At 39.1% G+C, this 13,632-nt stretch overlaps 1 protein-coding gene across 10 annotated transcripts in view; it reads left to right on the forward strand.

The window, feature by feature from the left end:
• Nucleotides 1-8,372, forward strand: part of TULP4 (TUB like protein 4) — a 165,638-nt gene extending 157,266 nt beyond the window's left edge. For all 10 annotated transcript variants that reach the window (XM_042795670.1, XM_042795672.1, XM_042795676.1 and 7 more), the window contains one exon: nucleotides 785-8,372. In XM_042795670.1, coding sequence (XP_042651604.1) covers nucleotides 785-901 — 117 coding nt within the window. In that variant the 3' untranslated portion in view covers nucleotides 902-8,372. The remainder of the gene's footprint in view (nucleotides 1-784) is intronic.
• The last annotated feature ends 5,260 nt before the right edge of the window (nucleotides 8,373-13,632 follow it).

Consider the following 13,632-nt stretch of genomic DNA (forward strand, 5'->3'; position numbering starts at 1 on the left):
CCAGCTGTAAGTTTTGTTGGTGGAGGGAACAAAGTCTGACTCGGTTTGCACTGACAACCTCCATTCTAGCTCAGGGATCTTCACTTAGAGCAAATACGATCTGGGTTTCTGGTGAAGCAAATGATAAAAGCAGTAGTAATAAGCCAAACTTCAGATATTCCCTGAGGAAGAACAGTGAACAAACTGCCTAGCCTTTCTTTACATTTCAAACAGTTCCCACTGCCCCCTTGCCAACTCATTCTCGGTGTAATTACGTTCTAGTGAAGTCTATGCAAAGGAAAACAGAACTACCAAGAACATACAGCTTACTGACTATGAAGCACTAGAATCAGGAGATTGTGTTTTCCCCTTCCCTGAAAGCTCCTTTATTTGAAAACAAAATGTGTTTTCCTGATGGGCTGATGATAGGATCTCTGCAAGGGAAAGAATGATATTTTCCTGCAGAAAGCATGGTGCTGGTGTAACCCACATCTGCTGAAGGAATTGGTGACAATTACTTACGCCAATGCTGTATAGAGTCTAACATTTTAAAGCTTAATTTACTCTGTAGAGTCAAGTATTGCAAATACTCTATACAGACTGATAGTACAGCGCTCTTACTTTTCTCTGGCATCATACCCCATTCTGTGAGTAGCCCCATTCATATTAGGTCAGGAGGTGAGGTGTTCATACAAAGGAGCAAAACCATTTCGCTTTTACTCTTCTGTGATTCCTTTTCTGTGGTTTACTTTTTTTGACCTTGTTCTCTTTTTTCCTTCCTTTCTCCTCTTCCCCTGCTTCCCAGGTGATGCAGTTTGGAAGGATTGATGGCAATGCTTATATTTTGGACTTTCAGTATCCATTTTCTGCAGTGCAAGCCTTTGCTGTTGCTCTGGCTAATGTGACTCAACGCCTCAAATGAACAAGCAGAGACAGGAGAGAGGAAAATGTTAACCTTCTCTTGAAGTCCAAACAGGAAAATGTCAGGGCAGCCTGCTTTAGGTGTGCAGAGGTGCCTGGGAGCGAAGAAGGCAGTAAAACTGGAAAAGTCTCTTGGTGCCCAACAGAAGGGCATTAATTCTAATCAGTCATGGGGTGGAGGGTGGGGGGCTGTTTTCTATTTTGTTTGTTTGTTTGTTTGTTTTCAGGTGTTTTGGTTTTTTTTTCTTTTTAAGCATTGTGCTGGGTCTCAGAAAGAGCGAAGGGTTGAGAGCCGTTTAGTGTTATGTGGAGAAGTGTGGCTTTTGGCTTGTTGTGGTGGTTCTGCCGTGTTTGCTACAGTAGCTGATGTAAGCTCATAGGGGGATTAAAAAAAGACTGCTCTTTTTGATAGACTGCCTTATATCACGCTGTTCTTTTTAAAACAGGGAACATAACTTTTTTTCTGGTCCAGTTTGTACTACTACTACTACTACTACTGCTACTACTACTACTACTGCTACTCCTACTCTACTACATCAGTGATAGCAGCAAAAAAAAAAAGAAGCTATAATACTTGAAGACACATGTTTCTTCTCTGATTTCTGATAATAACTGAGCACCACAAGTTCCAAGGAGGCTTATGTAGGTCAATGCTTAATTTATAAATAATGATGTATTATTCAGAAGAGAAACAGTTGTTACCAATGGGTGGTTTAAAAACCTGTCTGCTTGTTTTGTGTGCTGTTGTTGGGGATAAACATCTTTCAGTTGGTGACAGAAGATAGAGGAGGAAATAATTACAAGCATTGCTTCTTTGCTATTGGGGATAAACACAGGGGAGGAAGTAAGCATGAGCATTGCTTCTTTGCTCATATTGATCAGCAGTATTCTCTGATTTGGCCTGTAGCTGGGAGAGGTACAGTGTGACCAGATGTACACCTGAGGTCCTGCCTGTACATGCTCCTCATTTAAATGTGTTTTATAAACAAAGTCTTTCAAGCAAATGAGAAGGCCCAGTGTATTCAGTCGTCTTAGCAATCAGTATGAATCAAGTTCTACAACAGTGTATCAGTGCTTGAATTAGGAAGGAGAGAGAAGTGTATCATTACAAGAAGCAATTTCATCAGGAGAACAATTTCATTACAGGAAACAACGTCATGGCTGGCTGGAGAACAGATTAGTTGAAAGAAGAAGGAAAAATTGGACAGAATCATCCCTTTTATCACCTTGATACTTGAGTAGTCTTTGTGACTGTGGTTTGAGAATATAATGCTCCAGCTAAGAGCAGGAAGCCAAAGTTTACATGGAGTGTTACAGAGGAAGGCTTAATAAAGGTAGCATGACTCTCTGCCATTCTTTCTGCTGGACATGCAGAGCTGTTGAGCATTTCAGAAGGGTTGCTTGCACAGAAGAGATTCTGTGTTGTCCATGTGTTGTGCACGTGTTTATTTGCTTTCTCTCCTTGCCTGCATTTTGCTACAGAATACGTTTTGGTATGGAAGTAGTTTCCCCAGTAATACACAAAACCCCAAACTATTTACGTAATTATTTGGACATTAGATTACAAAACAAAACTGCAGATTTCCTTCAGAAATTACTCTTTTGAAGTGAAAGGTACACTGAGAAGGATAAGTTGGTTGAGGTGTCAGTGGCTGCTTTGTCTTTGTCTTTCATCCAGTTTAACTTCTTACTTGAAAAACTTGGTATAACTTAAGGTGAATAGGTGTGATTTTCTCTCTTCATTTTTCTTAAATCCTAACAGTAGGGCAGATGTGAGTTGCATTTGATTTGTTCTAGAGGAACATACTGCATAAGATAAGACCCTGGTGTAGTAGAAGTTACCAACATACAGTGAGGTTATAACTGCTGCTCTGCTGAGGCTTCTAGAGCGGTACAGCACAGAGGGAGTAATGCCAGAGAGGCATTTCAGAGAGTTGCCAAGGGAGATGACAAGGCAGGTCACTCACAGGTAATGTCCTACAGAGTAAGGTAAAGACCTGCAAGATGGTTTCCTTAGAGAGAGGAAGCAGAGGTAGGAAGGAGGTAGTGGGTGAGGGGATGGTACCATCCCTTGTATTATCCCAAAGCTCAGCAGCTTCTGCTTGTGTGTGGGAGTGGTCAGGCACAGCAGTCCCCTTGGCATCTAGCAAATTGTTGTTTGTCCATCAGTTGCCTGGGCCTATTTGTATTCTTTCTCACGTGCGTGATTTATTCAGCAGTTTGAGTGCCTGTGTATACAATATGTGTGGGACAGAGGAACAGACGTGAATTTGGCTCTGGTCCCTTAAAAATCAATGGAAGCGTTTCCCTTGGATTTTTGTGGAGGAAGCACTATTTAGCCTTATGTCTATATTGAGTTATATGCTGTACAAAAAGTAGGTTGAATTCTCAGGCCACTGATTCCAATACACAAAAAGGTAAGTTGGCTGATGAGAATCCTCCCCCGCCCTAAGGTCTGTGCTAACCGGTCATACTCTAATTAGGGTAAAACAGGCACACACTGAACACTGTAAGAGAAGAAACACACCACAGCTTGCTTGCGTGCTTGCTGAGGGAAGGGCCACTCAGTCACAGGTTAGAAATCTTCAGCTGGAGGAAACATCATCTGTAGTTTTAAGCCAAAATTGTTAGTACATGGAAACAACATGAATGTTTTTTCTGAACAAAATCAGATCTAAATAAAAGGACTTCTGCATGCAGTTTTTTTAGCCTTCTAGGGAAAAGTATTACTTTTCACTTGGTTCATTGCCAAATTTTTCCGATTATCAGCAGTTTTATGCTAACAGAGAACCAAAAAATGAAACCCAATACAAGTAGCAGAGCTAGTAATTTGGTATCATCAGCCCAGGTCATGATTGCATCCTTCTAACAGCACTTATAAAGAGCCTTGATATAGAGAGACCTGGTTTCTGCCCCAGCAAAGCACAAGGAATAATTATCAAAAATTAGGAAAATAAATGTAATTTCCAATTTACTTGTCAGAAAATGCTATAAGATAAGATAATCTTTTATCTTTTTGAAAATAATTTAACAGCATCCTTGTAACTGAGGTTTTTGATGGTGTAGAGAATACTCAGTATTAGAGAATGAAAATACTCTCAAATATATAGAATTTTAATGAAAGGAATGGGAATTAGGTAAATGTCTGAGTGTGCAACTGGATCCTAAATTACGTAAAGAACAAGTAAGACACTTGTTTTATTTTTCATTGAGATACAATATAGGAAGCAAATTTAAAAGCCTCCCACAAAATAATCACTTAGATACTGAAGATCGCTATTGCATTCAGCCAAAAGATAGATGTTACGTTTTATATTTCATTAGTAAACCCCAGGTTTTCCATAGATAACTAAGTTCTTCAAGGAAGAATGTAGCAAAGTGTTCAGAAATACCTAGTTCTTTTATACATATGGTAATTTCCAGTAGTTAAGTATGTTTTTTCCAAAGCTTTTTTTAGTTGTGCAATAATTGTGACTGTCTAGGGGGTTTACGGGGTTTTTGTTGGGTTTTTTGGTTTTGTTTTTTTTAGGGAGTTTTGAGTGGATTTTTAAATATAATTTAATGCAGGTTTCCTGTTAATGTCCAAAAGACAAATTATTTATCTTGCATAATGTATTAAGTGATTTAGGGATTATTTTATTACTACGTATCAGTGAGTTACACACACTTTCTTATTTATATTTAAAGAGCATCTTTGTAAGTAATTGTTTGCTAGCAGTATGTTTTGCTGCCAGAAGTTAAAATGCGTATAAGAAGACCTGTTTTTTGCTGGATAGTATGAAAAATTCCATAATGCAGGCAGGCAAAAATATTTTTTTGGCAGCTGAACAGAGTGAGTTTGCTATGGAGGACTGCGTAGACTACAAAGAGTGTACATGACTTCTTTGAGACCTGCAGAAATCTGTCCTTCTCTACTGTTCTCCTTCTTTGTTTCTAACTATATGTTTCACTTGGGAGTGGTTTTAAAAATACAAGGCTTGATTTGCTTTCCCTCTTCTTAGTACAGTGCTTTTTCTTGAAGTATAAAATAAGGTAGGTTATGTGATAAAAGAGGGTATAATGATATAGGCTCAGTTTGTAAGAAGTTCATTGCATAGTTTAGTAGGGTTTGGCAATGCTGTAATTCAGTGCTATGCAGAGATACAAACTAGCTTGGAATAAGCCAGCTGAGGCATGAGAAATAGTGTAGCAGTAGATGCATTTTCCACTGCTCAGACTAATAACACTCCTTCTTCAGCTGTGTTCAGCCGATTCCAACACAGCCATGATGCTCCTCATATCTGAGCTAGCGCTGCACAGACCTGGTGGAGCTGAGCCCTGAGGCTGCTTGCAGCAGCTTTGACTCTTTAAGATGCTCCATCAGAAACGCGGAGGAGCAGGCATTCCTCCACTCGTCCTCAGAGGTCTGCTCCAAGAGCAGCGTGACGCTGCCACAGGATTTGGGTGCAGCAGCTTTGGGCAGTGAGAGCCTCGATGCCAGCCAGTGGCCATGGTGGCCATTTGAGGTCAGAGTCTGCCCCACTGGAGTTGCAAAGGGATGCAACAGAAAACCTGATTCTCTTGAAACAATATTCTTCAAAATATCATAGGAATATAGCACCTAACAGAGTCTAAAAATTGAAACTTAAAGTCCAGTATGAAGTACACCATGCATGGTGTGGCAAATTTTAGCTTGAAACAGTGAGAATGTTGTGTTTCTGCAGTATCATGTTTCTGTAACACCCTAAGAAAGTATGAGAAGGAGGGGGGTGAAAGAGTTAAAAAAAAAAATTACCACATTATTAATTTTGCACTCAGTTCCAGAGGTAGCAGTAACATGTGCCATGGGATGACTGAATATTGGTAAATCTGCACACAGGTTCATGTCAGTTAGATAAACTTCCTGTGATGCAACTGCAAGCAAAACAGTTCCACATTTCTCTCTCCAGTTTTGTTCCATTGTTTTTATGAAGATGCATGAAGGTCTGCAGGTGTCAGACAAAGATATCTGACTTTGCTGAGGCTTTGAGCCAAGACTTTCCATAGGTCCAGGCTTTCTTTGATGTGTCATTTTAGTGCCCTCTCAGAAATTCCAAACAGATTTCGGAGCTTGCCTGATTGTTGCTTCAGACAATTCCTGTGCATTTACTTTTTGCAGCCTGGTGCATGTGAGCCTATGTTATCTTGGTGCCCTGTTACTTGTCAGAAGCAGTTCAAATCCTCATATGAAGAGACCAGCATGTGCAAAAACTGATTTGATTGAAAGAAAGAGGAGAGAAGACAGAGTGAGTTTTCACTAGCTTTTAAGAATGTGTTTCCCAGAACAAGTTTGGAAATTACACATTTCTGCAGAGCCCGAACCACTCCAGACCAGTAAATCTGACTTGGAGATTAGTAACAGATGAGTCACTTGTGTGGCATGCTGACAGAGGGCCAACTTCTAACTCGCTACATGGTTACACCAAGCTACATAAGAGAGTAGCATCTGACCCAAAACATACATTCCCATTACTGTGCAATTGTAAAATAATAATGACTTATATGACCCATATATCAACTTAAGAAAAATATAAAGCATTAGCCAACAACTTTATTGACAGTTCTGTATAACCCCCCTTTGAAGAATGCTGGAAGTAAAATCCTTGCCACAGGGTAGTCATTCAGATATTTGCCTTTTATTCACATTTCTAGGATTCCATCACAGGAGAGCAAGCTGTTTATGTTACTTAGACACTGGCATAGTGGTTTTCCCACTATAAGAGAGCAAGTGTTATCATATTGCTGACAAATACGGGAAAATTCTGATAGATGAATATTTTCATTTTCAAGTCCCTTCACCTTCAAGGCAAACTCAATTCTCCATCAGCAAATACCAATTCAGAGTCCTGAGAACTAGTCTGCAGATAGGCACCACAGTTTCTCTTTGCAGGATTGGAATTTACATGCACCATTCCTGAAGGAATAAGATTAATTATTACTTGTGAACAGTGGACTGTGTGAATTATTTTATCTTTGTATTTATATAATTCTATTCTAAAATAATCCTGCAGAGAAGTTTTAAGATTAAAAGACTCAGCTTTGTGTGTTGCCTGGTATCTCTGAAGATGTATCAGGAGATAATTTCTTTGGGCAATTTGATTGTTGCTGCATCTAGAAAATTAAATTTTTGAAATTAACCAAATAAAAGAATGAAATGGGATTCAATGAAGCAATTCCTGCTAAGAAAATTAAAAACTTCACCTTTCAACTTTTGATTTTGCAAATGGATCTATGATGAGAAATTTGCACTTCAAGGCAAATTGATTGTTGTGGAGAACTATGCAAGTGCACAGGTTTGCTGACCCAGAGCTAACGGCAGGATCAAAACAACATGATTTTGTGACACTTAAAATTAAATAAATGAAAATACCAAATACTTACCTATCCAGAGTGTTCAATGAAAAAATTAGATGGTATGATGCCAAAGCCTGCCAGTTTATTCTTAATCCTTGCCCTCCAGTTTACATTGTTACAGATTTAAAAATAGTCTCTGATCCAGCAATTCTGAATCCTGACAAATGTTGTCTATTTGTGGAATGTTTATTTTACTGGCCAAGAAGATCACTGAAGATCTGGATTAAGATTAAAGTATTAATAAAAAAGAAACATTTTTGAACAGTGTGCAGACACCTGAGTTTCAAGTATTTCATCTGAATAGTGCTCAGTTTGTAATTCCTACCTATGTTGTTTCAAGCTATTTGTTCAGAACTTTCCTTATTTACCCTTTGTTTCCTTTGTTTGCTTGATACACGTTTTGCCTTCGGTTGCCTCTCATTTCACTATTTCTGCATTCTCTGCTTCTTTTTCTTTTTACGTGTTATGTGTTTGGGGAAGGGTTTGTCTGTTCAAGCTCTCGTTGTTTATTGTAGATAAAATATATGGTGTTGTGGAATAGCATGAGGATGCATTTGGTTGAAAAGGCACTGTAGTGTTTCCTGAAAAAGAAGGGGAGTTGCATTTGTTTATAAATGCATTATTTTGGTACTCTACTCTGAATATGATTTGGGATTTTTTTTTTTTTTAATTTAACGAGCATATAGTCATGCAGGTGCATGCATTCTTAAACTAGCAAGCCCAGCATGTTTTTCTTAAGGCTTTTAAAAATTTGGTACACAATTTGTGTGCTTTTACATACCTATACTATTTTTAAAATATATTTTTGGGAATCTCAAGTTTTCTTCACTTTTTTTTTCCTCAGTATACCATGGTATACCTGGTTTCCATTGTACTTAAAAACTACCCTGATCTGCCTCTCCTTTTATGTATCTTGTGTAATAGAATTTGCAGGAGGTGCCTAGAAAGCATTGTTGGTTTCCCTATAAAAATGTGGTTTGTCCAAATTCTTTACTGTCCACATGATTGAGAGATGGACTGATTGCCCTGTTTTTCCTTGATGATTTGGAGTTGTAAGAGTTGTCCAGCTGTTGCTTAATAAAATTTTGCAGACTAGAAAATTCCTGACTTGTTTTTGTTGCATTCTGCATCTTGTCAACCACCTTAAATACTTTTAAAGCAGATGACAAATCTGCACTGGAACAACCTGAATAATAAATATCCAGATGCTGTTATGCTTTCTCTTTTCAATAACTTTATCAGCAAGTTCCACTGAACCTGATGCGTGTACCAGCCCATCATACTTTGTGTCATTCATATGGGAGGATGGATGGCAAGATTTTGTGGTAACAATGTTCCTATCAGCTGATTCTTGTGCTATTTCTCCTCTGCTTGCTTTCCTTTTTAAGGAAATTACCTTTGGGGTTTGTGGTACTTCTCATTTTGTCATTGATATACTGGAAACTTTAACATTACCACAAGGGACTCCTTTGTCCTGTCATCTTTAATAACAGAATAAAATGCTGTGATGGCCAGTGTTCATTCTCTGTTTTTTAAATAAAATATGCGTTCTAGGGGCTGAGAAAATAAAAAAGGTAGTAAAGTAGCTTACCTTGCATAATAAACATCCCAGCTAGCACAAATAGAGAGAATCCTGGCATGGGTCCTCATAGTGGACCCAGGTTACCAGAGGAGCTTTGCAGGGGTCTCTGCTGGGTCATCCTCACCTGTTCACCTAATTCATGGGTGACCTTGAAAAGAGTTTGAATGTTGAGCTACAAAATTTACTGATGATATGAAGTTATTCAGACTAGTAAAGGCAATGGACAGTTGTCAAGAATCCCAGAAAGTCTTTGTTAAACTTGGAAAAAAAATGGCAGGTGAAACTCAGTGTGGGTAAATGTAAAGTGATACATGTGGGGAAAAATAAACAATCCTAACTTTACATTTGCAGTAATGGTCTCTGTAGTGATCTCTACTACTCAGGAGAGACCTCTTGAGCTTTCGATAGATAGCTCTCTGATAACCTCAAGCTGGTGCTCAGCAGCAGTCAAAAGAGGAAAATAAAGTACTGGTAACGATTAGGAAAAGAACTGACAGCAAAAGAAAATACAGGATCACCAAATAAAATTGCAGTTCACCACAGGTCACACACTGTGTAGTACTGGTTCCCTTGTCTCAGAAAAGGTAGAGATCTAGCGAAGATTCACAGAAGGGAAACAGAAGGCACAAATCAACTTCTACAATGAGGAATGACTGTGAAGACTAAGACCCTTCACCCTGGAAAAGAGATAGCTTAAAGGAATTGCTAGGGAGCCACCAAGACAGGAGTAGTGTGGAAACGTGGGTAGGGATTGTTTGTTGATTGTCTCTTCCTGCAGAAAAACTAGGAACTATAACATGAAAATAAAGTGAAATACTAGTGGGGCAGGAAATCAAACAAACGGAAGTGGTTCTTCAAGGAGGTGAGTAGCCAAAGCCACTTTGCCAAACGATGCTGTGATACAAGAAGTTGTGGGTTAAACCCAGCCAGCATCTAAACACCATGAAGCCGCTCACTCACCCTCCCCCACCCGGGGGGATGAGGGAGAGAATTGGAGGGGTAAAGGTAAAGAGACGCGCAGGTTAAGACAAAAAACATTTTAATATTTGAAATAATAATAACAACAACAACAGAAAATACAAGTGGATAATGCACAATGCTCACCACCCGACGGCTGGTGTTCAGCCTATTTCTGGCTAGCAATTCCAGAGAAAAGATCCTGAAACCGCGATCCCGGAAGCAAGAGTGACAGCTTCCCGGCCAACCCCCCATCTATATACTGAGCATGGCATTACATGATATGGAATATATCACTGGCAAATTGGGTCCAGTGCTCCGGCCGTGCTTCCTCCCAGCTTCTTGTACACCTGCGCAGGGGCAGGACATGAGGAGTTGGAGAGTCCTTGAAATCTCAGCAACAACTGAAAACATCAGTGTGCTGTCAGCATTCTTCTCATACCAGATCCCATACTGAATCCAAAGCACAGCACTGTTCTAGCTACTAAGAAGAAAATTTAGCTCTATCCCAGATGAAATTTGGACAGAATTTTATAAGAATTCATGCGAGACTGGAAAAGTATGTGAAAGAGAGGTCCACTGGGACACTAAAAAAACTACAACAGGAGCAGAAAGTTTCCTGAGCTGAGAAAATAGTGAGAGCCTGGGAGAGTATTAGGAGAAATACCATATGAATTTGCTCTGTTCTCACTCTTCCTGAGCAATCTGCAAATGGCTATTGTAGGAGACAAAACACTGGGCTTAAATGGATTCTCCCTGTGAAACAGTGTCACCATCCATTTGCCCACATTTCTAAACCAAGCTTAAGCCTGGAGTGTCAGCCTCTGGGACCAAGGAGAAGGAGGAGGATTCCCAACCTGGTGTCCAAATGCTTTGCACTGCAACCATGAAAAGTCGTCTTCTAGCATCAGCACTGCTCAGGGATTGAGTGCTGGGGGTCTGCCAACATTCATGAAATCTCTCCTAACCCTCGATAAGTGTTCAGGTAAAATTAAACTCCTACGAAAATGCAGAAATTACGAAAATTATTTGTGAGGTTTGGAGACAGAGAAATGGAACAGCAATATAGCCTCTGGTCATGGCACTCTGGCCTCATACTTTTTTGCTCTTCGACTAGTTTTGGTGTTTCCCTGAGCTAGTAGCAGGCCAGGTGAACTAAGCTGATTCATGCAGTTTCTTTTTGGATCAAGGTTCCGGCAGTTTTCGGGTTCTTCCTTCTTTGTGTAGGATATTGACTTAAAATATAGTCATCTTCTGCTTCCCTGCCCTTTTTTAATGTTATTTCAGGGGATTCTGCCAGCTACAGCACTGGTGATTGATTCAGTCAGGGTAACAATCTGTACCTCCTTTGCTCATGGAACTGAGGTAGTGCAGTTTGGTTTGTTCTTCTGGAAGATTGTTTTTGGAAGGCTCCTCTCTGTCAGGTGCAACCAGATAAATTTAACTCATGTAGTCACTTGTAGTTTGTAAATCAACTTTGCTACATCTCCTTCTCTACATGTCAGTACAGAAATGTGACTAAATGAGAACACTGGAACTGTAACTAGCTCCTGTGAGAGATGAGGCATGAAAGGAAGCAAACATCTGGAGAGATGGCTTTTTTTGGAGGAGATGACTACTGAAACATGCCTGCCTCAGGTGATGCAAACACAAAATTTATCAATTAAGAGGAGCTGCAGAAAACAAAAATGTAAGCCTTTAGGAAAATATTCTAGAAAGATTCCTGTGATCGTTTTCTTGCCTCATAGAGGGTTTAATTGCATTTACTTGTTCTTTTTTACGTATTTTTGTGGTTGTTGATAAAGGTGCCATCTTATAGTTATGACTTAGATGAACACAAGGGCTATCTGTGGCCAGTGCCCTCTACTTATGCTGCCTGGTTTAGAGGTCGGGAGATGTGCAGACAATGAGAGAACAATATTTAAGCAGGGACTTTTTAAAAAGAAGCTGGGAATACAGCAGCTATACATATAGTTAAGATCATATATATGATTTAATGACTTCTGGCTAGGTCATGAGCTTTTTCACCAGGACAGGTCATTGTTGCTGATGTTCTCTGGTCAATGGCATATTCCATTTTTTATTGGCATTACTACCAAAATAACTATCAATAGTAAAATAGCAATCTTTACTTACTGCTAATTTTTTCAACACAAGCCCAGCTTTCATTGTTCAATCCTAATGGGATAGACTAAGGAGCTAAGTAATTACCTAGTTGTGACGGAGTTGTACAAGATTAGAACAAACTGGAGCACTTCAGGCCAATTGAGATTCATCTCAGACCTTTCATTTCACTCCTCATCCATTATAGCTGTCTATTGCATATTCTCATTTTCTGTTCCATTTAAAACAGACACAATTAAAATCTTTTTTTTGTTTGTTTTTTTTTATCAAAGTGAACCTAATCATCTGGGGGAATGTTTTTCTTTGTTGCATCTCCTGACATTTTTATGCTTTCCAGCTGCTCCACATTTTCTTCCATTTCTCACTTTCCCATGGATAAGGAGGAAAGTTAGGTTTGCACTGCACTAAGTAACATTTCTTTGTTCTCCTCCTATCTCGTTGCACTGTGGTGATAGTCCTCTTTCTTAAAACAAGTGTATCTTTGTTCCCTTTGTTGCACAGTTTTGGTGAGATTAATTTCTTCCTTTTCCTTTCAAAGTCATTTAGGACTTTTTAACTTTTTTGTAATCCAGAAGGATGTTTATTTTAGAGAAGAGTCTCTATGAGGCGGTTATTGAAAAGGCAAGAGTCTAAAGATGATTTAAACATCATGGAGACTTCTAATTGCCTCATGCGGAGGCAGCCAAATGCAGAGTCTCATCTTCAGAAGTCACATAACTGTGATTTGACTTCCAAGTGACTTCTCTATCTCATTTTATGGTGCTTTCTAATGAGAGAAGCATCCTTGTTTTCATCAGATCTATGAACACACCCTAAGATTTTTCTCCTTGAGTTGGTGTGGTAGCTAGTATAATCTGAGGTGGCAAACATTCAATTTGTTAGGCTTTATTTGCATGGCTTAGAGAATCACTAAAACCAAAATTCCAGTTTTGTTCATAAATCTGCTGCTAGTATTCTTATTTATGTGATACTGATGATTTTATCTGCAATTTAAAAAATACACAGGTTTTAGCAGATTTTAATTATGTCTGATCAACAGTACATATGAGTGTGAAAAAAGAGCTGACATCTTTCCAAAAACCATGGCATATGTATAATTCACACTGGAAGTTGTGCTCTGAACTTCAGAAGTTCCAGGTGCTGATGAAGTGTCCCCTCAGGCCACAAATTGAGAGAGCATAATTTGGAGAGCTATCAGAATCCACAATTAAGTTCCACTTCTGGAGATCATGGAAAACTTGAGTGAGAGTAAAGTGCTGCAGACTGAGTATCATCACAAGTACTGCAGTATGTACGTGATGAAAAAGCTCTCCAAAGAGCAAGGCAGCTGAGAAAGGAGAAGCTTCTGGGAAGTCAGTGGAGCTGTTGGTAGAGGGATCACACCCCTGTGAAACAGAATGTACCTTACGTCAGAAGAAGTAAGGACAAAGAAACTCATGAGCTGATGCAGAAGTATAAATCCCTTGTATTCAGATATATCAGTGCTAAATCTACAATAATGGTCATCCTTGCCATCATTTCTGGAAAGACAGTCACCTGGAAGCTCTTCTTTTTTTTTATGGAAATTTTTACTGTGTGAATATTAGATGTGAAGAGAATCAAACTAAGATGGTAGAGGATGAGAATGATGACCTAAAATCTAAATATTCTGAAATAGACAGTGTTGCATACTGAAAGCAAATCACATCCATTAGGAA

Source organism: Tyto alba, unplaced genomic scaffold, assembly GCF_018691265.1.
Source record: "Tyto alba isolate M040663 unplaced genomic scaffold, T.alba_DEE_v4.0 Super-Scaffold_22, whole genome shotgun sequence".
Taxonomy (NCBI): Eukaryota; Metazoa; Chordata; class Aves; order Strigiformes; family Tytonidae; genus Tyto; species Tyto alba.